The 26977-nt window shown below is 32.2% G+C and overlaps 1 protein-coding gene across 2 annotated transcripts; it reads left to right on the forward strand.

The window, feature by feature from the left end:
* Positions 1-301: 301 nt before the first annotated feature.
* Positions 302-26526, forward strand: LOC137408373 (solute carrier family 35 member E2A-like). 2 transcript variants are annotated; one of them, XM_068094874.1, is made up of 9 exons: positions 302-408; positions 1723-1798; positions 3803-3965; positions 7494-7635; positions 11160-11275; positions 16743-16875; positions 19680-19733; positions 20551-20754; positions 25815-26526. In XM_068094874.1, exons 2-9 carry the CDS (start codon positions 1739-1741, stop codon positions 25999-26001), a joined length of 1059 nt encoding a protein of 352 aa, XP_067950975.1. In that variant the 5' UTR covers positions 302-408; positions 1723-1738; the 3' UTR covers positions 26002-26526. The 2 variants fall into 2 exon arrangements, with proteins under 2 accessions (XP_067950975.1, XP_067950974.1); XM_068094873.1 differs by having other exon boundaries at positions 310-436.
* Positions 26527-26977: the final 451 nt, after the last annotated feature.

The following is a 26977-nucleotide window of genomic DNA, read 5'->3' on the forward strand; positions in this document are numbered from 1 at the left end:
CAGTCAAGAACTATTACATTAACTCGAAAATATACACTATACATGTACCCCAGAAACCTATCGCAAGCGTTCATGAGCATTATTATATTTTGCATATTGTCTCCTCTTTGTGGGGCGCGGCTTTGATTTCATTTGCTCATTGGTTGTTACGAAGTAATCACGATCGTAGAGATCTTGTTATTACTAAAATACCGTAAGCAAGCCGATATAGCTGTACGATGAATGGCCAATTTCTTGAAATTCGTACTTTGATTGGCTGTTGATAGTGTGTCCATGTGATACTGTATCTATCAACGTGTTGGGATCTTTCATAGGGCATTGTAGTGAACGATAATAGAAAGAAGTTTAATAGTGCGGTACAATAGATAACAAGAGGAGCCATTATCCATGCGCTACGAATACTAATCGGTTTGTGGATTGGGATAGTCACGCTTAGGTGATACATAATGTAGCTCTGTTTTCTTCCAGTACCACAATTGTAGTTTGTCTATGTCGATCGAAGCAAAAAATTACATACTTATGTACCGTAATGAAGTCACTTTTAATCTTGTTAAAGTTGCTTGTTACGTTTTAATCTATAAGTTATGCATTGCATCATCAACATGAGCTTATGTCGATGCCTAGCAATTATACAATCTTATGTGGCATTTCAACTATAGGTTACACTATTGAATTGCATATATTGAATTAGAAGTGACACCTGTCGCTACACTTAGATGTTGTGGACTTTTCTAAGCAATTTGACAATTGTGAAATGTGAGATTTTTTGTCAATAGTTGCTATAGAATGTTTACCGAACTAGAAGTACTCAAAGTTCCAAAACAGTGATATAGAATGGTATAAAATTGAAAAGTTTGTTTTTTGTTTAGAGCAACAAGATTAAAACAATCATGTTCGCCAAAGCAGTCTTTTTAAACCAAGTTTGCTGCGCTCATGATAAGATCATAGTGAAAAAGAGTTAGCTTTTAATAAACCTTAGTTAGCTTTTAAATAAACTTTTAATAAATTTTAAACTAAGGCCTTGGCATTTAATAAGCTTTTATGTTGCTTACTATCTTACATATGCTCTTGTGTCATCGGAGTTAGACATTCCATATAGGAAGAGTTGTTGGGAAATCAAATGTCTTTTTATAATCCTTCAAAATTGATGCTTGCATAAATCCTATTAGCCATAAGAGAACGCAACTTCTAATTTACTTGGTTCACAACTTGTAGCTTGAGATACATGCAGTTAATTGTGAAGCATGCTTGAGTGTATAAAGTATGTGTGTAAAGAATAATAATGAGATTAAATCGTGATCGATTTATATAATTATTTTAAATGCACGTATTTAAATTAGTTACTATTATTATAGTATTTAAATAAAACTCTACAACATTTATCCAATTACATGTAATCAGAAAAATAAAAAATAATGTTATTTTCACTATTGAATCCATACGCGACAAAAATTTTCACCATAAACTTCACGCAAATGAATGTTTAACAAGATTATTCTAAATGAGTCATTTTGCCTCGCATATATAGTTTAACTCCACAAATCATTACATATATTTCTTTTATAAAGACTTACGTGATGATTAAGTCACTTAAGGGGCTTAGATAACATGTGTCCGCAATGCCTTAAAATATAATTTTCTGGTTGTGTTAGGATGAGGTGAAATTCTTATGAGTTTTAGGTTTCCTGTCTTTAGCTGAGAGCTAAAACTTTATCATTTTAGAATCGCCCTAGGAAGTATGTTAGAGGCAGTGGATGGTCTAGAATCTTCCGATGCATCATCTGAACAGACAGCTATGGTTAGTAGAGTGACTCATATCGACAGGATATGGTTTTGTTTCTCAAAGGAAGCATATCAAGAGAATTTTATAACTTCTCACAATTGGCAACTTTTTTTCTCATTTAGGCAAAAAACTTAATTTAAATTTGTTTCCCTTGGCATGCCATTTGGTCAATAGTACACCTGGACATTGTCAACTTTGTGATCTTTCCAGTCATTTAGTAGCCCATGGAAGTTGATCTGAAGAAAAATTGATATTTGTAGCTTGGTTAGAATAAAGAATGCTAACATTTTTGCCATGCTTGAAACAAAGCAAATTTTTACCTAAATACTTGATTATTTTGACCTAAAAAGTTGACTTCTCCTAAAATAGCTAATTTTGGCTGCATTTTGATCTAAAAAAATTGCTAACTGGTAGATATGCCAAGGTTATGTTTATCAAAACTAGAAGCATAACATACATTATATTTACACAAGTATACTTATCAATATTCCGATTTAATAAATTAATGTCAAACCACCAAACAAGCTTCCAAGTACTTGGATTACAAGCACCACCACTCCCCTTTAATTATCAATGTAGAGTAGTTAGATTACAAGAGTGCACCACCATTACAGCACCACCACTCCCCTTTAATTATCAATGTAGAGTTGGTGAAAAAGCTGAATGGATCAAGCTGAGAGCAAAACAACAGAGTAATTGGAAATAATATTTCAATGAACAAATAAAAATATGAATGAAAACAATGAATAAAAAAGATAAGCTATAGATGACTTAAATTTAGTTATTCGGGAAATTAAATGCTAAAAAAACAGAATTTTGACTTATTTTCACCCAAAAAGCTTAATTTGGACTTCAAAAATTATTTTATTGTACAAATTTAACAAAATTGATAGTTATAGGTATTCAGCTTTAATTAGTGCCAAAAAATGATTCATTTTTTGATTTGGGTTGCCCTAGTCATCACATCTAAATATATGTCTTTAAAAGTTGATCGGTGATGCACCTTGCTGATGTTTGAGTTGTTGCCATAGCAATATAGCATGACTAGCAGTGGCAGGCATGATAGACTTCAAGTCTACAGCAATATACAACTAATACAGTTTGGTGTGAAAACAGAGCTCCCCCACTTTGATCAGTTTGAAGCTTATGGTATTTATTATTTTCTTACGCAAGGTTTCGATTAGATATCAAAAATGGTGGTGAGCACAACTACCGACTAACATAAAAATTATTTTATGAGTATATCACAACAAATAGCAATTTTCGCGATGGTTTTTCCTAATATTTAGTGTTTAGGAAAAATTGTAAACTTGTCAAATTTGTTATGCTTTGTACTTGCTGTATGATGTACTTGACATGTAGTAGCAAGTGGTTGATTTGTGTGTCGCATGACTTCAGATGTCAAAGTACATTAGCCAGTGGTCAGATGATGTTCTTTAATGTGTACTTACAAGTGGTCGATTTCTGCGCTGAAATATTTTCCAAGTTATGCCATACAAGACTTACAGAAAAGGGCAACAATTAGTCAACAAATCAAATAAATGATTTGATGTATAGTATTTAAAATATATCTCTCTTTGAATTTTCTAAAAATAAGCATTAGAGGTTGTTGGCAATTTTTTCATATCACGAAAGCTGAAATGCGTTACAAAGCCGTAATTGTTAGACAAAAAGTGAGGACACAAGACATGAAAGATGTCAAAGTATGTTAAACAATAGATAACATTGATGTCAAAATTATAAATAGTTCATTCTGTTTAAAAAAAATTGAGTTAAAAGATGTTAAAGGAAATTAAAAGATATCTGATTGAGCAGGAGAAGCTAATGCGCTGTAACCAACATTAAAACACAGTTTATGAGCATTTGATGCAAACAGGTATTTGACTGCAAGAAAAGATAACTCTTTGCAGCGTTGGCTAAAGCCAAATTAGCGTGGTATACAGTTCTTCTTCGAATATCTTTGACCATATCATGCGTGGGATGAGACGTTTGTATAGCTTCAGCACCTATATGTTGAAGGTAAAAGAAAGGTTGGACACTCCGAATCTCTCAGAGAATAAGCTGGGAATCAGGCATCCCAAAGCTATGCTATTCCTGGTACTCTGGTACATATTCAGCACGCTTACTCTCTTCCTGAACAAGTACATAGTTGACATACAGCAGGGAGATGCTGGCTTGTTAGGTGGGTTTTTCTGGTTAGGCTTCGTAGCCTAAAATATGCTAATATAGGTTGAGAGTCTATGACATAGCCTGTATACATAGCCTGTGTTCTGCATACATAATTCCAACTGGTCAGTGTTTTACCTTCACAGACATTGTATACTATGTATAACATTTTATTAGCATTTGTAATCATCAAAAAGTAATGTGGTTCCTTACACGTCAAAACAAAATAAAAATGATAAAACAGAAAATAGATAGTTGAGTTGAACATATTATTTGTTTGAAAAGTCGGTACTCTAATAGCATTCAAAATCATGTTTTTCATTACATGCCAAAATGAAAATGAGAAGACAGAAATCAGAAATTATTGAGTGAGTTGAGCAAATGTGTTTTAAAAGTTGATAATCTAATAGTATTGTGGAAGAGCCAGGCTAGTGAATTGAAGGATGTAGTAACAGAAAGTTCATAAACTAAAACATATTTTGATGGTGGATATAGTATAATGGTGTCATGGAATAGAAAATAATGTTTGTCATACGCGTATGTGTGGAAGGATAAATAAAAATAGACCATAGTTTATGCAGGTTTTTGAAACTTGTAACACATGAAGAAACAAGCAAGTTTGGGATAAGGCAAACTGTTTAAAGATTTTGTGATGTGATTGGTGGAGGTCTGGTGAGCTGGAATATGTGATCGATAGTACATAAGTCTTACTATAGATTTCTGCAAGAGGGAATATCATTTCTGCTGTCGATATGGTGAGACGTATTGTAAGGTATTGTGAGGTACTGTAAGGTATTTTAAGTTACTTTGAGGTTCTGTAAAGTGTTGTAAGGTACTGTAAGGTATTTTAAGGTATTGTAAGGTATTGTATGGTACTGTAAGCTATTGTAAGGTATTGTAAGGTACTTTAAGGTATTGTAAGGCACTGTAATGTATTGTGAGGTACTGCAATGTATTGTAAGTTATTGTAAGGTACTCTAAGGTACAGCTGTCAGGTATTGTAAGGTACTGTAAGGTATTGTAAGGTATTGTAAGGTACTGTAAGGTACTGTAAGGTATTTTAAGGTATTTGTAAGGTACTGTAAGGTATTGTAAGGTATTGTATGGTACTGTAAGCTATTGTAAGGTATTGTAAGGTACTTTAAGGTATTGTAAGGCACTGTAAGGTATTGTAAGGTATTGTATGGTACTGTAAGCTATTGTAAGGTATTGTAAGGTATTTTAAGGTATTTGTAAGGTACTGTAAGGTATTGTATGGTACTGTAAGCTACTGTAAGGTACTGTAAGGTATTGTAAGGTACTGTAAGGTATTGTATGGTACTGTAAGGTATTGTAAGGTAATTTAAGGTAGTTTAAGGTATTGTAAGGTATTGTATGGTACTGTAAGCTATTGTAAGGTATTGTAAGGTACTGTAAGGTATTGTATGGTACTGTAAGCTATTGTAAGGTATTGTAAGGTACTGTAAGGTATTGTGAGGTACTGTAAGGTATTTTAAGTTACTTTGAGGTTCTGTAAAGTGTTGTAAGGTACTGTAAGGTATTTTAAGGTATTGTAAGGTATTGTATGGTACTGTAAGCTATTGTAAGGTATTGTAAGGTACTTTAAGGTATTGTAAGGCACTGTAATGTATTGTGAGGTACTGCAATGTATTGTAAGTTATTGTAAGGTACTCTAAGGTACAGCTGTCAGGTATTGTGAGGTACTGTAAGGTATTTTAAGTTACTTTGAGGTTCTGTAAAGTGTTGTAAGGTACTGTAAGGTATTTTAAGGTATTTGTAAGGTACTGTAAGGTATTGTAAGGTATTGTATGGTACTGTAAGCTATTGTAAGGTATTGTAAGGTACTTTAAGGTATTGTAAGGCACTGTAAGGTATTGTGAGGTACTGCAATGTATTGTAAGTTATTGTAAGGTACTCTAAGGTACAGCTGTCAGGTATTGTAAGGTACTGTAAGGTATTGTAAGGTACTGTAAGGTATTGTAAGGTACTGTAAGGTATTGTATGGTACTGTAAGGTATTGTAAGGTAATTTAAGGTAGTTTAAGGTAATGTAAGGTATTGTAAAGTATTGTAAGGTACTTTAAGGTACTGTAAGGTATTGTGAGGTACTGTAAAGTATTGTGAAGTATTGTAAAATTTTGTAAGGTATTGTAAGTTGCTAGATATGTGAAGGAGGGTCTTTAGGTAATCAAGTGTTTTATTATCTCTTGGAATAATAATAGGAACCGACAGCATGACTGTTTATTTATATGAGTGCACTTGGTAGACTCGTGCACCGTGAGAGATTGTCATGAGTAATTGGTATGTGCATAATTATTCAATGGAGTGGTAAGGCAGCCTAGTGGTGTAGTGGTTAGCACGACGTCGATGTGTAAAACGAAGTGTCTGAGTTCGAGAATCTGAGTCTGAGAATCTGAGTTCTGAGAATTTTTATGCGGGAGTAATTTTCTTCTTAACTAACGCTTTTAGTGTAACGACGGTAGGATGGCAGACTTGGCTCTTATTATAGTAAAGAATAGCTTGAGGAAATTATTTTCTCGGAAACCAGTTTGAGCTCATGGCTAGGCAAAAAGCTGCCTCTTAATAACTTCTTTGCATTAACTAATATTGCTGATTCTATGACGAATAAAAATGTACAGTAATAAAATATTTTAGTACTTCACAATAAAACTGGCTGTAAATTGAATTATACTTGCTTTCAAATGTTAGTAGCTGTCATACTATTAGAAAACTCTGTATCTATGCCTGTATCTATGAGCTGATGGCTCAACGCTGCTGTGACGCGATTGGCCGAAGAATCTGATTGCTGACTGGTTATATGTCTCAACTTATTCTTTGCTGGTGTCTTTTTTTGGATGTAAACTTAATGCTTATTAGAGGAATCATTTTGTCCATAGCAACTTGTTGCTCACTTGTACATGTAAAGTGACTTGCTTGTACCTGCCAATTTATCACTCGCTCTTGAAGTGACCTGCTCACACATGTCGAATTACTCTGTGATGGTCTTTTTTGTACATGTAAGCTTATTACCTACTAGTTGAGTGACTTGATTGTACATATCAACTGGTTGCTCATTGGTGATCCATTTTTTTACATGTTAACCTTTTATTCACTAATGAAATCACCTGTTTGTACATGCTAACTTATAGCTCACTAGTGAAGGACTTACTTTTTTTATGTCAGCTTATTGCTCACTAGTGAAAGCACCTGTTTGTACATGCCAACCTATTGGTCACTTGTGGAGGGACTTGCTTGTTCATGTCAGCTCATTGCTCACTAATGATGGCGCCTGAAGGCCTTCACTATGACGGCGACTTTGTTATGTGTACTTTCTGTTTGTACAGGGTTCTCTTCACTCAATGATTGTCAGTTTCACACACTTTGGCCAAATATAACTAAGTGTTCTGCTTCACTCAATGTCTGTGCCGATACTCATGTAGCCTGAAGTTCATAAAAGTAAAATCACTTGCTACACGCGTGTAGGATGTAGCGCAGGTTGTACTTGTGCTTGGTTGTACATGTTTACCCATTACTTTCGTCTGTAGGTGTCTGTCAGATGGTTATGATAACACTGGGTGGTGCTTTCAATATGTATGTCATGCCCTGTGGCTTGCATACAACTTCCTCTAAATCAAGGCAGAAGCCTCCTAACTTTTACAGAAATATGGTCGTCATAGGAGGTTTCAGGTAACATTATTTGATTTCTTATAGGTTCTTCAGCGTGTTGTTGGTCTCCACACAAAATAATAGATTTGCTATGCTCAATTAGAGGCTAATGACCGTCTGTGTTATGCATCACTGTTTCCATGATGCAGATTTGGAGTTGTGCGCACGTTGAGTTGCCGTGTGATTAAGTGTTTCAATAGACATGCGCATGAGGAGGATTAATGCCCATGCTTTGTTGAAAAAATAAGGATTTCTAGGCCAAAGGTCACAGCGGTGCATTCATAACTGCTCATATCGAAATATGCAAGAACGACTGAAGTGTTAAAAATGTTTAAAATGGAATAGCATGTCCGGCATGCATATCGTCCGCAAGAGCTGTTTACATCTTTTGCAAGCATGAAACATTCGATAAAAGTTTGCAAATCGCAAAATTTGCTAAGCTTGCTGTTTCTGTCTTCTGAGTGGAAACGGCAAACCTGCGCATCATGAACACATAGTGAATGTTGATTCATTCGCAAATCCTTTGCGTTGCACTCAATTTTTAATAAAAAACATTTCCTTGTGTGTATCATCTATTCTCTTGTGTGTATCATCTATTTTATTAATCTTCTTGGAATTAGTGTTGTGGTTTATTTATCTCTAAAATATTATTGTCAAGATTTCAAGCTTTTTATGAATTCACCTCCTTTAAATGTTTTCAAGGTTAACCGGCAACATTTTAAAATTACATCTTTTTATAAAATTATAGTTATCTATTTATAACATTATAGTTATCTATTTATAACATTATACTTATCTATTTATAACATTGTAGTTATCTTTTTATAACATTATACTTATCTATTTATAACATTGTAGTTATCTTTTTATAACATTATACTTATCTATTTATAACATTGTAGTTATCTTTTTATAACATTATAGTTATCTTTTTATAACATTATAGTTATCTTTTTATAACATTATACTTATCTATTTATAATATTTTAGTTATCTATTTATAACATTATAGTTATCTATTTATAACGTTATAGTTATCTATTTATAACATTATACTTATCTATTTATAACATTGTAGTTATCTTTTTATAACATTATACTTATCTATTTATAACATTATAGTTATCTTTTTATAACATTATACTTATCTATTTATAACATTGTAGTTATCTATTTATAACATTATACTTATCTTTTTATAACATAATAGTTATCTATTTATAACATTTTAGTTATCTATTTATAACATTTTAGTTATCTTTTTATAACATTATACTTATCTATTTATAACATTATAGTTATCTATTTATAACATTATACTTATCTTTTTATAACATAATAGTTATCTATTTATAACATTTTAGTTATCTATTTATAACATTTTAGTTATCTATTTATAACATTATACTTATCTTTTTATAACATAATAGTTATCTTTTTATAACATTATAGTTATCTTTTTATAACATTATACTTATCTTTTTATAACATTATACTTATCTATTTATAACATTATACTTATCTATTTATAACATTATAGTTATCTTTTTATAACATTATACTTATCTATTTATAACATTATACTTATCTATTTATAACATTATAGTTATCTTTTTATAACATTATAGTTATCTATTTTTAACATTATACTTATCTTTTTATAACATTATAGTTATCTATTTATAACATTTTAGTTATCTTTTTATAACATTATACTTATCTATTTATAACATTATAGTTATCTATTTATAACATTATACTTATCTTTTTATAACATAATAGTTATCTATTTATAACATTTTAGTTATCTATTTATAACATTTTAGTTATCTATTTATAACATTATACTTATCTTTTTATAACATAATAGTTATCTATTTATAACATTTTAGTTATCTTTTTATAACATTTTAGTTATCTTTTTATAACATTATACTTATCTTTTTATAACATTATACTTATCTATTTATAACATTATACTTATCTATTTATAACATTATAGTTATCTTTTTATAACATTATACTTATCTATTTATAACATTATAGTTATCTATTTATAACATTTTAGTTATCTTTTTATAACATTATACTTATCTATTTATAACATTATAGTTATCTATTTATAACATTATACTTATCTTTTTATAACATAATAGTTATCTATTTATAACATTTTAGTTATCTTTTTATAACATTGTACTTATCTATTTATAACATTATAGTTATCTATTTATAACATTATACTTATCTATTTATAACATTTTAGTTATCTTTTTATAACATTATAGTTATCTATTTATAACATTATAGTTATCTATTTATAACATTATACTTATCTTTTTATAACATTGTAGTTATCTATTTATAACATTATACTTATCTATTTATAACATTTTAGTTATCTTTTTATAACATTATAGTTATCTATTTATAACATTTTAGTTATCTTTTTATAACATTATACTTATCTATTTATAACATTTTAGTTATCTATTTATAACATTATAGTTATCTTTTTATAACATTATAGTTATCTTTTTATAACATTATACTTATCTATCTATAACATTATACTTATCTATTTATAACATTATAGTTATCTTTTTATAACATTATAGCTATCTATTTATAACATTATAGTTATCTTTTTATAACATTATAGTTATCTTTTTATAACATTATAGTTATCTATTTTTAACATTATAGTTATCTTTTTATAACATTATAGTTATCCATTTATAACATTATTGTCATGATATTTTGTATTTTAACAATGATTTTGATGGTAAAAGATTAAAAATCAGTTTCTAAGAGAAAAACACGATGCAGCTCCAAGCTGTGACGTAAGGAGGTCGTTTTTTGGGCTAAACATAGATGTATGATATCTGATGTTGATGCCAATGATTGGCTAATGTGTGAACGCAAAACAGGAGCACTTCTGTTGGCTGCCATTTTAAAACCTTATCTCCATTTAGTGGCCACGCTGCATGCTTTAGTTACGCAGCATGATTATAAGTTCTTCCAACTTTTACATGAAGCATGAAAGTTTTGTTATAAAAACAAAATCGTGTGAAAAGAAATTTTAATGGCTACAACTTGCATCTCTGCTTACATCTAAATGTATTGTTTCTCATACAAGGGGCTTTTGCAGACACAATATAATTATGTTTGTAACTTTAATGGTTTCCTGTGGTCTGATGTAGTTACTCATGTATGATTTTGGTGTTTCAAAGGTATATTGTATGTGTTTAACATGCATTATGTTTGTAACCTGTAGTTGCTGGCCAGCTAAGGAGGGTAGGGATACAATATAACAATTTATTTTTTATATAAAAATTTATTAAAATTTGATCTAGTAGCATTTCTTGTCATAGTTGTGCATTCAAAATGAATGGGACAGTGTAAGACAACTCCAAACATGTCACTAGATAGGAGTGGACAACTCTAAGATTATACTGTTGCAATTCAATATTTTTGTCCAGAATGCCAATATTAGTGGAACTAAGGCTAATTAGTAGACTAATTTTGTCTATTTCTTTTTGTAGATTTCTCACGGTTCTGTTAGGTCTGATAGCTCTCAAACATGTAGCGGTGTCTTTCACAGAGACTGTGAAGTCGTCTGCTCCTATGTTTACAGTTTTAATAGCCAGGGTTATGCTGGGTGAGTGATTGAAACGTGTTAGTGTTCTTATTTTTGATAGCAAATGGTGTTCTCCAAGTTTTGACTCAAGAGAAATGGGGCACGGGTCATGGAGGTAACGACATCGGTGGTACTGAGCTTGTATGTCAGTGTTCTTGTATCTCAATGCAATATTTTCTATATAAAATCACTAAATATAAATTAATTTGCTCCCATAGTACGAAAAACCACTTACAATCAGGATATTACGTTAGAGAAACGTGTTTTTAATTGTTATTCTGTACCTACTCTCACAAAGTAGCACATACCTACTTAGTGATTATGATCTGCAAGGCAATGTAACATTATTATGGACCGTAAGTACTGCATGGAGTTCTTACCATCGAGACAGCCGTAGTGGCTAACAGCGGTGTGTGAGAGACTTTACAGTAACGCATTTGGTGCACTAAGTTTTTGTAACGCAACGTAACATAAACTTTAAATTTAATTTAAATGAATTTAGTGACTAAACACTTAAAACTAAGTTTCAATCTTTCACTAAACCTAACTTTAATTTTGTCTTAGTTTTGGTGCTTTTTGCCTCTTTTCACTATAACTTTTAGCAGACCTTTTTAAAACTGTTCATGATTGTTCAGGTTTCTCATATGTTCAGGTATGATTGTAGTATTGTTGTACATATGAAATACTGTAAAATTACAAACCGCATAAATGCACAATAACCATTTTTAGGAAAATAAAATAGGTTTTTCCCAAATTATTTTAAAGCTTTTGCTATTTGATTAGCTAAGTATAGTAGATAGTATAGATAGGGTGATTTTACAAAGTTACAAAATTGTAAGTGTTATGTAATATGTAAGATTGTAATTATTCCATTTTAAAAGATCAGAATAATTAGCTTACAAAAAGAAAAGATATATATTTTCACTTAATAGAAAGTATTTCCTTTTTAAATAAAAGATTAAATGTTTTTCTGAAGCAGGCTTTGAGCGAGATGTGAGTGTTTATAGAAGTAACCTAGCGATAAGACGTAGAGAGCAGGTAAACACGTTACCATTAAAAGATAAGGTGGGATAGCAGGATTTTTGGCAAATATTTTATTTGTTTGCTTTTCTATATCAACATGCAAGTAAGTTGTCAACATTTTGAATGTTGACAACTTTTTTAATTTGGTGACAACTTCCAAACAGTCTTTTAATGAATGACTCAACTCCTTCTCTAACAAATTAACCTCTTTACTCTCTGACATAAATACATATTCGGTAAAACCTAGTAATTGGCAAGGATACACATAAATTGTCATAACTTTTGAACTGCATGGTCTATGAAAATATTTTGATAGAAAATTAATCAGCATAGAACTTAACATCAGCTGATGCCATCAACATGCCACAAACATGTTGCAGAAGGAGCTCGGACACTTTGGCTATTTTCGATACGACTGTGAACATGTCGTGAGTTGAATAAATTATCGACTCGGACACTATTATAATTTGTGGCGAATATAGTAGCAGTAATAATATAATAAACACTATTATATTATTACTGCTAAAAATGATATAATCACTCTCTGTATTACTATTGTTCGATCAAAATCACCCAAAGTCTGTTGATCCACAGTTATTGGAACATCCATAGCTGTAATGCCTCTGGCACTACTGGTCATTGCTAAGAAATTGGGATAAAAAATAAAGTTTTTACAAAGCGAAACTGTGCTCAGGATAAGTTGTAAACATATTGTCTATTGGCTCAAAGCATGTAGATCGTCGTTTCCTTTCATTTAAGTAGAGGCGTGATAGGCTCATTAGTTAACTACTCACTAATCAGAAACGTTTTTGCATGAAGAATACTAAAGCCGCTCACGGCTCTTGGTCATACGCTTTACCGAGCCGAACCACGAAAGAGTGAAATACTCAGAGAATGGCGTATTTATTTAAATTATGCAGTTAAAATGACATAATTAATACTATTAAATTTACAAATTGTTACGCAAAAAATTGTTTCAAGGTTGACTTGCAACAAAGTCCACACTACAGTTATTTGGTATCAAAAAATTCACCATGTCTTACTCTGCTGTGTTGTAGATGCTAAATATGTGGAAATGCGATTACAATGTCTTAAAAGCTCAAAAATGAACAGTTAATCGCAACCGTCTCGAAAACGCCTGTTGATTGGAATCCCTTTCCAAAACGGCTCAAATGGGACGTAGTTGAACACGATGGCTTCTGTTTACACTTTCATGCAACCTCATTTGTCGAAATATTTCCACAAATATACTTCACGCATTCAATAAAACCATGTCTATTGTCCTTACACGTCTATTTCATCATCATTGTAATGCTGTCACTTTGAGCATTTATATATCTAAACCTACTGTAAAAATTTGTTTAATTTTTTAACCTTAGCTTGAAGGTGTGCATAATCATCCTCTGATAAACATGACGAGCCAGTTGGTCACCGGTGATAGTCGAAAAATGCTGCAGACATTTTTCGCGCTATTTGGCAGGAAGTATGGGTCACATGATCAGATTACGACTAGATGATTAGACCAGACTGAAACGAAACTGTAAAGTAGCGAGCATCTATATTTGATACAGACTTTCCGGTAGAGCCCAAATTTTTTGTTATAAACTAGTGCTACGAGACGTTTTATACTGAGCCTCTAATTGGTCTTTAATTTCATGTGATAACATCACGTGTCAAAACAATAACCGCAATTTTTCAGTACGTCATCAAAATAAAGAGATTCCGAACTACGGCGTTTTCGTGATGGCTGCGATTAACTGTTCGTTTTTGAGCTTTTAAGAGCTTGTAATCACATTTCCACATATTTTGCACCTACGACACAGCAGAGTAATACATGGTGAACCTTTGATACCAAATAACTGCAATGTGAATTTTGTTGCAAGTCAACCATGAATGACACAGAGTCCTAGACTGTATCTGCTTACACACAGTGTCTATAATTACTTTACATATAGATACTGTGTCGAAATTTCCAGAGTGATATTATAGTAATCCGCTATCGGCTCTCTGATTAGTGGCTATCAGAAAGCGGATGACGGATGTAGCCAAGCCCTTTATGTCACTAAAGGGCTTTAATGACAACAGTCTAACGGTGCTGACTCTTCAGTGCTGAGTCATCGACATTCTAATCACTCGTTACCCCAACTTTACTGTAAGATTACTGTTGTAAAGTTACTATAATTATGAAAATAACAGCAATGTTGGCCTACTCATAACCTAACTTGGCCATATAGCGTGTTTGTTTGATTTGACTTGCTGGTTTCATGTTTAAAACACCATCATTACACAACTGCACCAAATGATCAAAATTCTGATGTGTCACAAAAGGAGATTCGATTTAACGACTATTTTCATAGTAATTCAACATAATATATGATATAATATATATATATATAGTATAATATTTGACTATATGTCATATACTATAATATTTAGTATTTTATACATACATAATATTATATATAGTATATAGTATTATATATCTACATATATATAATATTATATATAGTATAATATTTTTTGTAATGTACTGTAATAATCTAACAATATTTAATAATTATTTATGTAATAATAATATTATATTATATTTGATATATTATATTATATATGATATATTATAGTACTAGAAATTCTCCTGTCATACAGCCCACGACCTGATAATGGAATAAGTGATAATGGGAAAAAGAAATGGTAGTGTTGGTTGTTGAAAAAGTAGTTGTCAGCAGGAATTGACAGAGTATAGTGTAAATGAGAGTTGTTCGAGATGACATAAAATATATTTGAGGGAGCACAACTTCAAAAAGGTGCAACTAACAATTTCAACAAATATAGATAAGTTCAGTAAAATAATAAAATAAATATAAATTAAAGCTGTAGGCCTAACCTACTGTAATGTATGTAATTTAACAATAGCAATAAGGAAATATGTTTATTATAACTCTGAAATGCAATATTAGAAGTAAAATGGCAAGCTGCTGCGTAATATACACAGTTTGAAAGTTAATTGTGTTGAATGTAGAATGGTTTTGATAGCGATCTTCAACAGAAAGCAAGTATGAGCGTTCACGCGTCTGGAAGTTTTCTGCAAACTGGAGCAAAATAAAAAAATGTTTTCGTCATAAAGAGGCGTTGTAGTTCGGAGTTTGTATATAAAGAATGTAAAGATATAAAGAATTGTGGCTAACGTTTTAAGTAATTTAATGAAACCTTCGTTAATTGGACAAAAAAAAACATAGGCTGATAAACTGTGTACCACCAGAGCCATTGAATGTAATTACACTCAATGGCTCTGTGTACCACAATTTCGTACCTGCAAATCGGTCTACGCCTCCAACGGTCTACGTTTATTACAGAAACCTTCGGATAAATTCGAATAATTATTCTTATAATTAAATCTTATAATAATTTTATAAAATTGAATAATTATTCATATAATTAAATATTTTTGCAAGGTATTAAAAACGAAAAAACATTAGAAACCTTCAGCAATTAAACAATGCCATAGACTGGTGAAATGAGCACGTTTTTCTCATGAAATGCGCACTGCTAAATAGTTCTACTATCTGTCGCACGGATTTATTGGGGTATCGTTGGCCGGTCTTAATTATGATTAAAAAAAGCTTTTCAAGTGTTTTAGTGCGATTTTAGGCCAAATTAATCTGTCTATTTGTGTATAATCCGATCAGATGGATAAGTTTTGAGATATTGTCTACAAATAATAAAGACTTTGTAACATATTTAAATAGGTTTATATGTGTTTTGTATCGTTATTATACTTAAACGACTCCATTGAAAAATGGTTAAATTTGGTGATGAGATTTCGGTACAAGAGTTTGCGACGGTGTTGATGAATAATTTCCGTGAGTTGTGTGCACATATGCATTTATCATAAATATCCCAAACAATCGCTTCGCTCGTGTTTGGTCGTGGGATAATATATTGTATAATATTTTGCGTAATATACTGTAATAATCTAATAATATTTAATAACTATCTATATAATAATTATAATATTATATTTAATATAATATATTATATATAATATATTATAATATAATATATAGTATAACATTTTATTTAATATTATATAAATAAATGTTTAATGTTCATTAATAAAATAAATATAGTATTATATTTAATATAATGTATTATATATATTATAATATACTATAATATATTATAGTATAATATACAGTGTAATTTTTTAATATTAATATACTTAATATTTGATATTAAATGTAATAATATTTAATACATGTATCTCATCTATTTGTGAGAAATACTTGTAATTTGACAGAGCAGTTTGTCAGAACAGATCACGTCACATCCGTTTCATGCTGCTGTTAGCCTCTGGGAAACATTCAGAGGAAGATTGATCTACAGTTTTAAACTTTTATCTCTAAATTAACCTCATGAGCAGTTTTTGTGTTAGTTTAATGTAATAGCAGTGTGTATACCGCTGCAGGTGAGAGTACAAGTGTGATGGTCCTATGCTCACTTATACCTATCATGGGAGGCCTGGCTCTCACCAGCCGCTATGAGCTCAGCTTCAATTTCACAGGCCTTCTCGCTGCTCTCGGCACCAATATTAGTGAATGGTTCGTATCCTACTGCTTTCGCCTCTCATTGGCTCTCTTATGTAGTAGAGCCAGAGACTAATTGTTGTGGCCAGTTAGTACAGTCGACACCTGGCTATTCTTGACTGAGTTAGTTCAGTCAATAGCCTCTGTTTACTGGGTTAGTACAGTCAACACTTGACTGAGTTAGTACAATCAATAGTCTCTGTTTACTGAGTTTGTACAGTCGGCACTTGACTGCTCTGGACTGAGTGAGTACAGTCAATAGCCTTTGTTTTCTGAGTTAGTACAGTCAACCCCTAGCCACTGATAACTGTAGTATTGCAGAGTCAAAACCTAGCCTCTGTTAACTGAGTACAGCCAAAACCGAGGCACTGGTATTTGAAACCCAGCTAACACCTAATTGTAATTGTGGTTTTGCTACCAAACTTACATATTTCTGAGACATTTATTGTTATTCTGGGGTCCGTTTACTACTGTGTAGGTTTGTGTAATCTGGATTAATTTTGTTAAAAGTGGAGAAGGCTGCAGCACAAGCAGCTTCTGTCGTTAACATAGGTCAAAGTTCAGTAGCTTTGTTCGTGCTCTTTTTTGCAACTCACATTCTGGTTTGTCTAGAATGCGTGTCACGAGTTGTTTGTATTATTGCTCGTTCTGAAAAACAACATTTGACACGCATGTTTACACATATCTGCGTGACCAGTGCTCACCGGTTTATAAGCACTACCATCATTCTTGCATTTCAATGAGGTATTTATTGATAATTTACCAGATAAGGCTGATATCCATAAGCTGGTTATCTGTCAGGAGATGATATAATATAAGTATTTGCTTCCTTTTTATTTAAAATTGTAGGGCCAATTTTATCTATTATATCTATATAAATTTCAGTGTTTGTCTGTCCATGTGTCCAGTTATAAAAATGAAGTTTTAGGAATTCAATAAATTTCTGCAGATTTTCAAAATTCTGCTGCGCACTGGATTTGAACTCAGGACCTCCAGTTATGCAGACAGGCACTAACTCAATGCACTACGCTGTCCAACTGGCTATACTATGAAATAAAATTAGGTACATACTTATTATTACACCTGCCAATGTTTCATGGCTTCATGCCCAACACTGCGTGAAGTCATGTCAGAAAAAATTGCTTGCCCATATGTGAAGAAAAATGCTTAAACTCACATGGCCCACAGGGTTATTTCAATCAGTACAGATCTGTAGTATGCACTGCAGCCGGTGCAGTATTAATTACACAAAAATAAACACAGCACACAAAACTATACACAGTACACAAAAATAAATAAAACACCTTTATTCATTGCTTAAAATGGTCAATGTTGTATATATGTTGATTAAAAATAAATTCACAATGGACAACCTTTTTATTACTCATGCAACTCCGGATATTCAGCTAGTTTGGATATAAACTGCAGAAAATTTTTACTTTTACTTGTGGACATCAACAAATATAAAACCACAAATATGTACAGTTAGATCAGCTGAAATTCCCATGTTTGGTGCATTTATGCTGCAGATGATCTCTTGTGATAATCAGACAGCAGTTGATAGTTCATTGCTGACAATGTTTCTATTTATAGATGATAAAGAATTGTATGTATTAGTTGTCGTCAACTGGTCTTACCTAAACATAGAAATTATGTATTTATATCAGAATATAAATTTATATATATATATATAAATTTTTTTTGTTTCATTGGGAAATCCATAACCATTTTATAGAAAATGTTTTAAATATGGTGCCACAAAAAAGTAAAATAAAAAGGTATTGCCATACGGTGTCATTAACACAAAAACAAAATTTATACAATGAAGACTTGAAACTACTAAGTTTCGGTATACATTTTATCTTTTTTAATAAAATATTAAAAGAATTAGCAATAAAATTGTTGAGTGCAATGTTTGGTAAGTACAAAATAGAATTATCATAAAATGGTATCATATATCATGATATCGTGGTATCATGATATCTGGTACTCGAGAATTGAAACATCAGTGATGGGAGGAGGAGTTAAACCATTTAGTATTTTAAATCCAACAATCTTAGCAATATAAGTTAACATATCTGGCAGTGAGAGAACATCCGCTGTTATAAACAAAAATGCTGATGGTACAAAACAAGGTGGTATTATTTGTAAATCACACGCAAGTTATAATGTAGTCCTCTGTAAAATAACTAACATATATAGTTTAGTAAAATTATTTCAAGATTTATTTAACGTAAAAACAACTTTGACATGTGTGTTTACATGCATGTGATGTTTTGTTAAATATTAATAGAATTTGACACGAGCCGTAGACAAAACAACATTTGGCATGCCAAATGAGCCCTGAAAACTTCTTTTATATTGGAACATAACCAAGGCTGAGTGCGGAATACAAATCCGGAATAGACTGGACCTATAAGTATAAACCGTACCTCTTTGTTGAAAAACTAAAATTCTCATTTACAACATTGTTACTTATTGTGAATTTAGTCAATAGCCATAAATTATATATTAAATTAATCTTCTTTTTGTCATCATTCCAAATATGTCAACCAGAAAGCTGTAAAATGATGTTTTTGAAAAATTATGTAGGCTAAATTCTGAACATTTCATTTTTTCAATGATTGAAGATAACAATCTGTAGAGATATGATCGTACCACATACATTTTATTTGCTTATTTGCTCCATTGTTCAAGTTATATACATGTATATATATATATATACAGTAAAATACAAGTCATACACATGTATATGACTTGTACCGTAAAGCTTGTTATTGTGGTTAATACGATTGAGTGATTGATTGCTATGTTTACAGCATACAGAATGTCTACTCCAAGATGCTGTTCAATGCTGCCGATTACGAACACACGTGAGTTCTATGTTTTGATGTCATTAAATTTTTTGCATTGTTTTACGCTTTTTTAAACACTTCATTTTAAGTTCAAAAGTTCAGGGTGAATGTTGGTTTGAAATGACGAAACGGATTAGCTCCGAATATTCATAAAATGTTACACCAGCATTAGATATTCGTGGTGAGATGATTTTGTTTTACACTTTCATAGCAATGTTCTAACATCAAATTACCAAAAATCACAATTAACGATTAACAAAATGCATTACAATTCTTCTTTGGTGTTTGTCTGCTTTTATAGATGTACAAAAATTGACAGTGAGACACAGTCTACCACTTTTGTTATATACCTTTGTTTTTTTAAATCATTAGGGATGGACGAACAAAATAACACTAATGCTGTATATAAATATATAAAATTGCTATAAATGCATTTCTTTCTGTAAGTACAGTATCTGTTTGAATAAAGTTCAGAGAACGAAACATTACTATACTCAGTTTTGTATTTGTTTGATTATAAATGAAAAAACATTGTTAAATGGCAACGAACTGCTACTTAAATAATACCTTACATTCTATACATGCTACCACAATTTGCTTTGTACAACTGTTCATTGTTTTAGAAGTTGTGCTGGCCACTCGCAAACTGGACTAGGCGATGGCAGCCTGTTACTGCATTGACATAACTAGCAGCATTTCCAATAAAGTCATTAATACTATCACCATGACAACATGCTGATTTTCCATCAGCTTTTCTTTTGTTATTAGCATTATTATTGTTGTTATTGGTTGTTTGTTAGTATTTTAACTCTTGTCATTATGGTTATCGTTGCAGACCAGCAGAGATGCAGTTCTACACGAGTGCTTGTTCTATGGTCGTACAGATACCCATCGGTATTTACCTTATAAACATTGAGAATGTGCGCAGGACTATGAGTTGGACTATGGCGGTCTCCCTTTTACTCAATGGTATTTTCTTTCACGGGCAGACAATTACCGCTTATGGCCTCATGGGCTATATCTCACCAGTCACGCACAGGTGAGCTGCTTCGAATGCAGGTTTGACTATATACAAGACAGTTATGGAGAGTCTAGTTGTTTGTAAGCATGTTGTAGCCGGCTTGAAATTTTGGGTTGGAAGATCTGCTATTATATGAGCTTACAAAACATTTCAGTAGAATTTATCAGAAAGTATCCATATTTTACTATCATTTGTGATTGTTATTGATGTTTGAAGTGATCAGACTGCCTGGATGTTTCTAGATTAAAATCGACAAAAGTTCATCATAGTTAAAACACTCAGTTAAAAGTTACGGGCCGAAATGATGTCACTAGTTACGCTGCTGCCTGTTTTTCTCATTGATATCGGCTATAGCATTCAGGCTGCAGCGTTACATGTTGCTATTATCTCGTTTTTTTTGCCGCATGCAACTATAGACATTATAATCGTACATTCACTTGAATCTGAGCGTTCCAAGAAAGGATGTTATCCCAACTGTTATATCTCTAGACTCAGTAGGTCTACACACAATATACACGGAATTGAAGCTTGTCTTAGCGGTATATTGATGTTATTTTCATTTGCATCCCCTCAGTGTAAGTTCACCTTTAAATGAGATAAGGTTAGGATTTATGTTGAAATTCTAAATGGCCTGTGGATATACAAACCCAATACTTTTAAAGGGAAGGCAAGCAAGAGTATCCATACAATGTCATTTAGAATTCATGCAGTAACCAAGGTAGTTTTTCTGTTAAGAATTTGAAGCATTTCTAGAAAATTTTCACTCTGTCCAAAATAATCATTTATTTCCTCACAATGTAATAAAAGGTCATAAATTTTCGATATGAAATCTTTTGGTTTTTGCGTTTGTGTTGAAAGCCTCATCTTTTGATGATATCATCTGACTTTTGGTGATGAATCCTTCACTGACATGCAAACATGGCTGGATTCTTTTTAGCTATTATAGCGCAATAAGAACCGATTAAGAATACCAGTATTATTTCTTTCAAAAGTTTTAAAAATATTTTTTAAATAAAAACAAAAGGTGCAGTTAATAAATTTAATTAGATGGTACAATTACAAGGAAGAAAACAAGATGGCTATAACGATCATCTCATATGATCACCTCTTTTAAAAAAGACCTTAACAATGAGTGTCTTGGATGAAACTTTATCCCTTAATTCAAGCTTTAGTCGGGGGAGTTTTTAGGAAGCCCAATTCATTTAGTTATCAGATCAAATCAATCAGATCAATGAAGTTATACAGATGCCTCACACTTGGCTGTGCATTACAACCAAGTTACATACATTATTTGCAAAATGATGTTACTGCCAGAAGTGACGATTTTTGATCTCTGACAAACAGACATGTTCATAATGGTGTTTTTAGGAAGGAGGGTAAACAGTTAAAACATCTCGACTTTGAAACAAGGTTGTTAGTTTTGTACAAGATGTTCAGACATATTGTGATTAATTGAGTGTTGAATTGTTTGCAGTATGAAGCTCTTCTCTATCAGCTGTGACAAGCAGTTTATTCTTAATTGTTTGACAGAAAGAGGATTTAGTTAAGACATCTATGTATGTGACAATGTCTTTAGTTATGTGCCAGATGTTTACTTGCTTGAGTAATGAAATATGTATTAGTTAGAATATGAATTCTACGTAATGATATGGGAATTATGTTGGTTAAAGCAAAAGAATGTATATTATAAATGAAAATAAGATTAGAGAGATTTTGATGTGATTTCATCTAAATAAGTCGAGTGGCTAATCCATTAATTTCTAATGTGTTTGTACAACTATTTGTACGAGTATAAAAGACCTTGACACTCGTAACTGCAGATGCTGTTAACAAATATTGTGGCTGTAAACGCTGTCATTTTTGCCGTCAGCGTTGTAGACACATGATATAATTTATTAAGGGTGATTTTAAATTCCTGAGCGGAATAGATTTGTGCGGCCTGTAGATTTAAATTACACACCCCTTACAGTTAGGGGGCAATTACAGTAGTTTGTGTCATGCTTGGAGTAAGTGGCGGTAGCTGTTTGCAGGCTATGGTAACCGAAGCTAACTAAAAATTTGTTAAATTGGGTTCATTTGCTGCTCTCATTTGCTAATTCCTAGAGTAATTACCATGTTGATCACACATCATTAAAAGAGACATAGAGAGGATAACTTCAAGTTCATGGACACCAATACACGCATCCATGAAGCTTTTGTCGATTCGTTATTGCACACCCTCATTAGCCAACGAACATTTTTGAAAAATTTTTTGTGCATGCCGCAAGTAAGCTGCTATTATATAAGCATGCTTTGTAGATGCTTTGGGTATTCAACTTTCGTCAGACTCTTACTCCATTATTTATATTCTTTATTGAATATTTTAGTAAGACATGGTGACACCCATTTATTGCTGAATGTCACCCATTTTATTGCTATTACCGTAAAACCTCTATTTGAGCGCCATGGGGCTCTAGTGTGTTAACCCTTTCTATATATTAACCCTTTCTCTGTAGTGGCGTTTTATTAGAGGTGACATTCAAATAGAGGGTGGCGTTGTATTTTTCAAAAAGCTCATCAGACTTTTGGGAAGATAAATTTAATCCTTTCACGGGCGAAGCGAATGTCACCTATATTTTGCACTATCTTTCGAGCGGAGCGATGTTAACCCTTGTGGGTGCAATAAATCTGCTATTACTTACCTTCGACTTGTCGTAGATATCTAAATAAATATTTATTGGGAAGTTGAGAAATATCTCTATCAGTTGATATCTATTGCTTGCAATTAACCTACAATTATTTTATAGTCTGTGTTGTAATTTGTTCAAGTTTTCAATTTTTTTATTCTAAATTTGAAGGCATATTTTTATTTAATAGCTATATTTAACAATGTTGCATGAAAGCTCATTGCACTCATTAATACGTTTGCTACAGTTTGCAGCCAAAGCTGGCTTTCTGTGTGCAATGGAAGGAGTTATGAGTGTGATCCATTGTAAGCCAAGTTTATATAACCACAATGATGCTATCAAAGAATATGCTATAAACCTGCAAGTTTATAAATTTAATAATCTATCAAATGTTTCAAATATATATTCGAAAACGTAAACAAACCATAATTATATGTATACTACATGCAGAAACAAAGATTAACATTTTCGAAACAAAAATATTTGCATTGTTTGCTCAGCAGCTTCCATTCTGATTGCTGCTTTCTTATGGAACCATTTTACCTTCTGGCTGTTCAATACTTTCCACAGTGTCTGCTGATCTCAACTTGTCTTCTGTACTGATGAATTAGTCAATAGGCATCCAAACAATTTTTGTAGCAGAGCAAAACTGTTACGCGTTGCTATTTGAAAACCTTTCGCGAAAATAATGATAAATTTTTAGATGCATGCGCGCTAAACGCAAGTTATAGTCTTAAAATAGCATTCCATCATAATTGTAAATTGTTTTTTCATATACGTCCAAGTATTCAGACCACGTTAAACAAGGATCTACTATTAGCCTGATACGGTTATGAATTATTTCTATGACAATGCTTTCAAAGTTTTACAGAAAAAAACCAGTAAGCTTTGGAGTTGGAAAACGGACTTCGATGAAAACAGGTTTAATTGTTATTGATGTAAACGAGTCATTATCATTTATTGATCACTTTCTATTATGGGTTTGCCAAGATGAAAGAATGTCAAAGTGGCGGTCAAATGGAGGTAGCGTTCAATTAAAGGGTGGCGCTTTATTTTTGAACCCTTCTCCTATATCGGCAGTCAAATAGAGGTGGTGTTCAAATAAAGGTGGTATTCAAATACAGGTTTTACTGTTTAGACTACTAATAATGTTACATTACAATTATTGGTAAAAATTCTAGCAATTGCTGTATCATATATTGTTATACATATACCTTATACTTATACCAGATCATATACCTTATACTGCTGTACATTGGCTGCAGGCTTTCTGGACAGAAGAAATATCTGTTTTCGGTTTAAAGTGCGTTAAAGGCTTAGAGACTTATTATTCAAAGTGATATATGCTATCAGTTTCGGCGTGCGCTCAAAAATTTCTAAGTGGTCCGTTTATGTTATCACTGTGTTTGTCTGCTTCAAACTGTGTGGCGATGCAATGATTATAACATGTGAGAATGCTTTTTATGACATTTTTTTCGAAGAACGAGTGAATAACATAAAAAAATTGGTATACTTTTTTAATCTTTAAACCGTGTACTATACTTATCCTATAGTTTTTATCAGCCATATCAGTCTGGTATACTAAACCGTGTACTATACTTATCCTATAGTTTTTATCAGCCATATCAGTCTGGTATACTAAACCGTGTACTATACTTATCCTATAGTTTTTATCAGCCATATCAGTCTGGTATACTAAACCGTGTACTATACTTATCCTATAGTTTTTATCAGTCATATCAGTCTGGTATACTAAACCGTGTACTATACTTATCCTATAGTTTTTATCAGTCATATCAGTCTGGTATACTAAACCGTGTACTATACTTATCCTATAGTTTTTATCAGCCATATCAGTCTGGTATACTAAACCGTGTACTATACTTATCCTATAGTTTTTATCAGCCATATCAGTCTGGTATACTAAACCGTGTACTATACTTATCCTATATTTTTTTATCAGCCATATCAGTCTTGTATACTAAAATTTCATTTTATATGGCTTAACTTTTAAAACATGTACCTACTGAATTGTTAAGCGAAAATTTCAGATAAATTGATTTTCAAACTTATAGTAATAAATAACTGGAATATGCTAACAACTGTGTAAAATGGACTCGACAGCTTATTAGCCTGTGGGCCTGCACTCATTTCAATGTGACAATCAACTAGAGTTTATCAACTTTGATTCATAGTTTGATTACATAATTTGATTACATAATTTGATTACATAATTTGATTCATATTGGACCAAAATGGGCTTACAGTTCAATTCATTAAAAATATGGAAGAACAATTCGTAGCCTTAGTAACAACAGTAGCCTTAGCTTTTGTAATCATAGAGAACATGGCTCTTAACACAGCTTTTACACCTCTAACAACACTTTATATTGTACTTTCTATGATTTGTAGTGTTGCGAATACTGTGAAGAGAGCACTGATGATATGGCTATCAGTTCTGGTTTTTGGCAACCCAGTGACGTTACTCTCTGGCGTCGGTATGGTGCTGGTCACTATCGGTGTCTTTATATATAACAAGGCAAGGGAGAGGGAAAGCAACTCCGCACAGACTGTTGAAAGTACTGGAAAATATCCATGATGTAATTTAGGCTTACACGATTCTCATTTCTATAGACTGTGATATACATATGCAGAACGATGACGGGACCAAGGTCATAATGTTATTAGTAGTATATGCAGAGTTTAAAAGGTCATCATCGCCTCTTGCAACTGAAGCAGCAAGTTTTTCTAGGTCAAATCAGTTCTAGGGCAAGAAGGTCGGACGAAAATATGGTGATGAACTGTGTTTCTTAACTGAGGCTATATAATACCGTGTTATGTTATACATTTTTAAAGCGTTAAAAGCATTGTATTTATTCTGGTTTCTACTTTGCGCTGGCATTTGCAAGCAGGTGGTTGAATGCCAGAACCTGAATTTAGTGGCATCTGGAGTAGGTGGTTGCTCTAGAAGCCCAACCTTATATTGGCTTCTGCCTGTTATACCATTTTTTCTAGAATGACTCAGTTTGCTTTATAAACATTCCTGAAATATTTTTATTGAACTGTTATGGTCTCGACGTGATATCAATATTTCTTTTTCAATGACCTCATCGAATTATGAAAATGGTTGAAATAAAATAATTGTTTAAATGAAGGCATTTGGTAAGAATGATGTAAGAAAGTGTTGTACGTCAAACTAATCGAATATATTATGTAAAGCCCACTGTTTGGGCGTGATTGCAGATGTGCCTGCATAAATCACACGCACGACCTATGACACTGAGGAATGCATGCAAAGCATGACTGGACATAAATAAGGGAGTTGTGCACCTGTATGTAGGTCTTCCAACCTTCACTCTGTTTACAATCAGGTTGGCCCATTGACACCATCCTTCAGTGTAATGGCTTACTTCAGTAGGTCAAGACAACACATAGTCAATCTTTCTGTCTAGGGAGAGTTCATTTAGGTTCAAGAATGATATTTATAACCTATGTCTTTTTAGTGAAAAATTAGTTATGGGTGCGTTGTGATTGCACCTAGCTTCTTGTGAATGTGTTGTTAAAGAATTTAGGTA

The sequence above is a fragment of the Watersipora subatra genome, chromosome 11 (genome assembly GCF_963576615.1).
Source record: "Watersipora subatra chromosome 11, tzWatSuba1.1, whole genome shotgun sequence".
Classification (NCBI taxonomy): Eukaryota; Metazoa; Bryozoa; class Gymnolaemata; order Cheilostomatida; family Watersiporidae; genus Watersipora; species Watersipora subatra.

Coding starts and splice junctions, on each gene's coding strand:
- LOC137408373 (XM_068094874.1), top strand. CDS start 1,739: ATGTTAGAGGCAGTGGATGGTCTAGAATCTTCCGATGCATCATCTGAA. Junction 11,276..16,742: donor AATAGCCAGGGTTATGCTGG/GTGAGTGATTGA, acceptor ATACCGCTGCAG/GTGAGAGTACAAGTGTGATG. Junction 16,876..19,679: donor GGCACCAATATTAGTGAATG/GTTCGTATCCTA, acceptor CTATGTTTACAG/CATACAGAATGTCTACTCCA.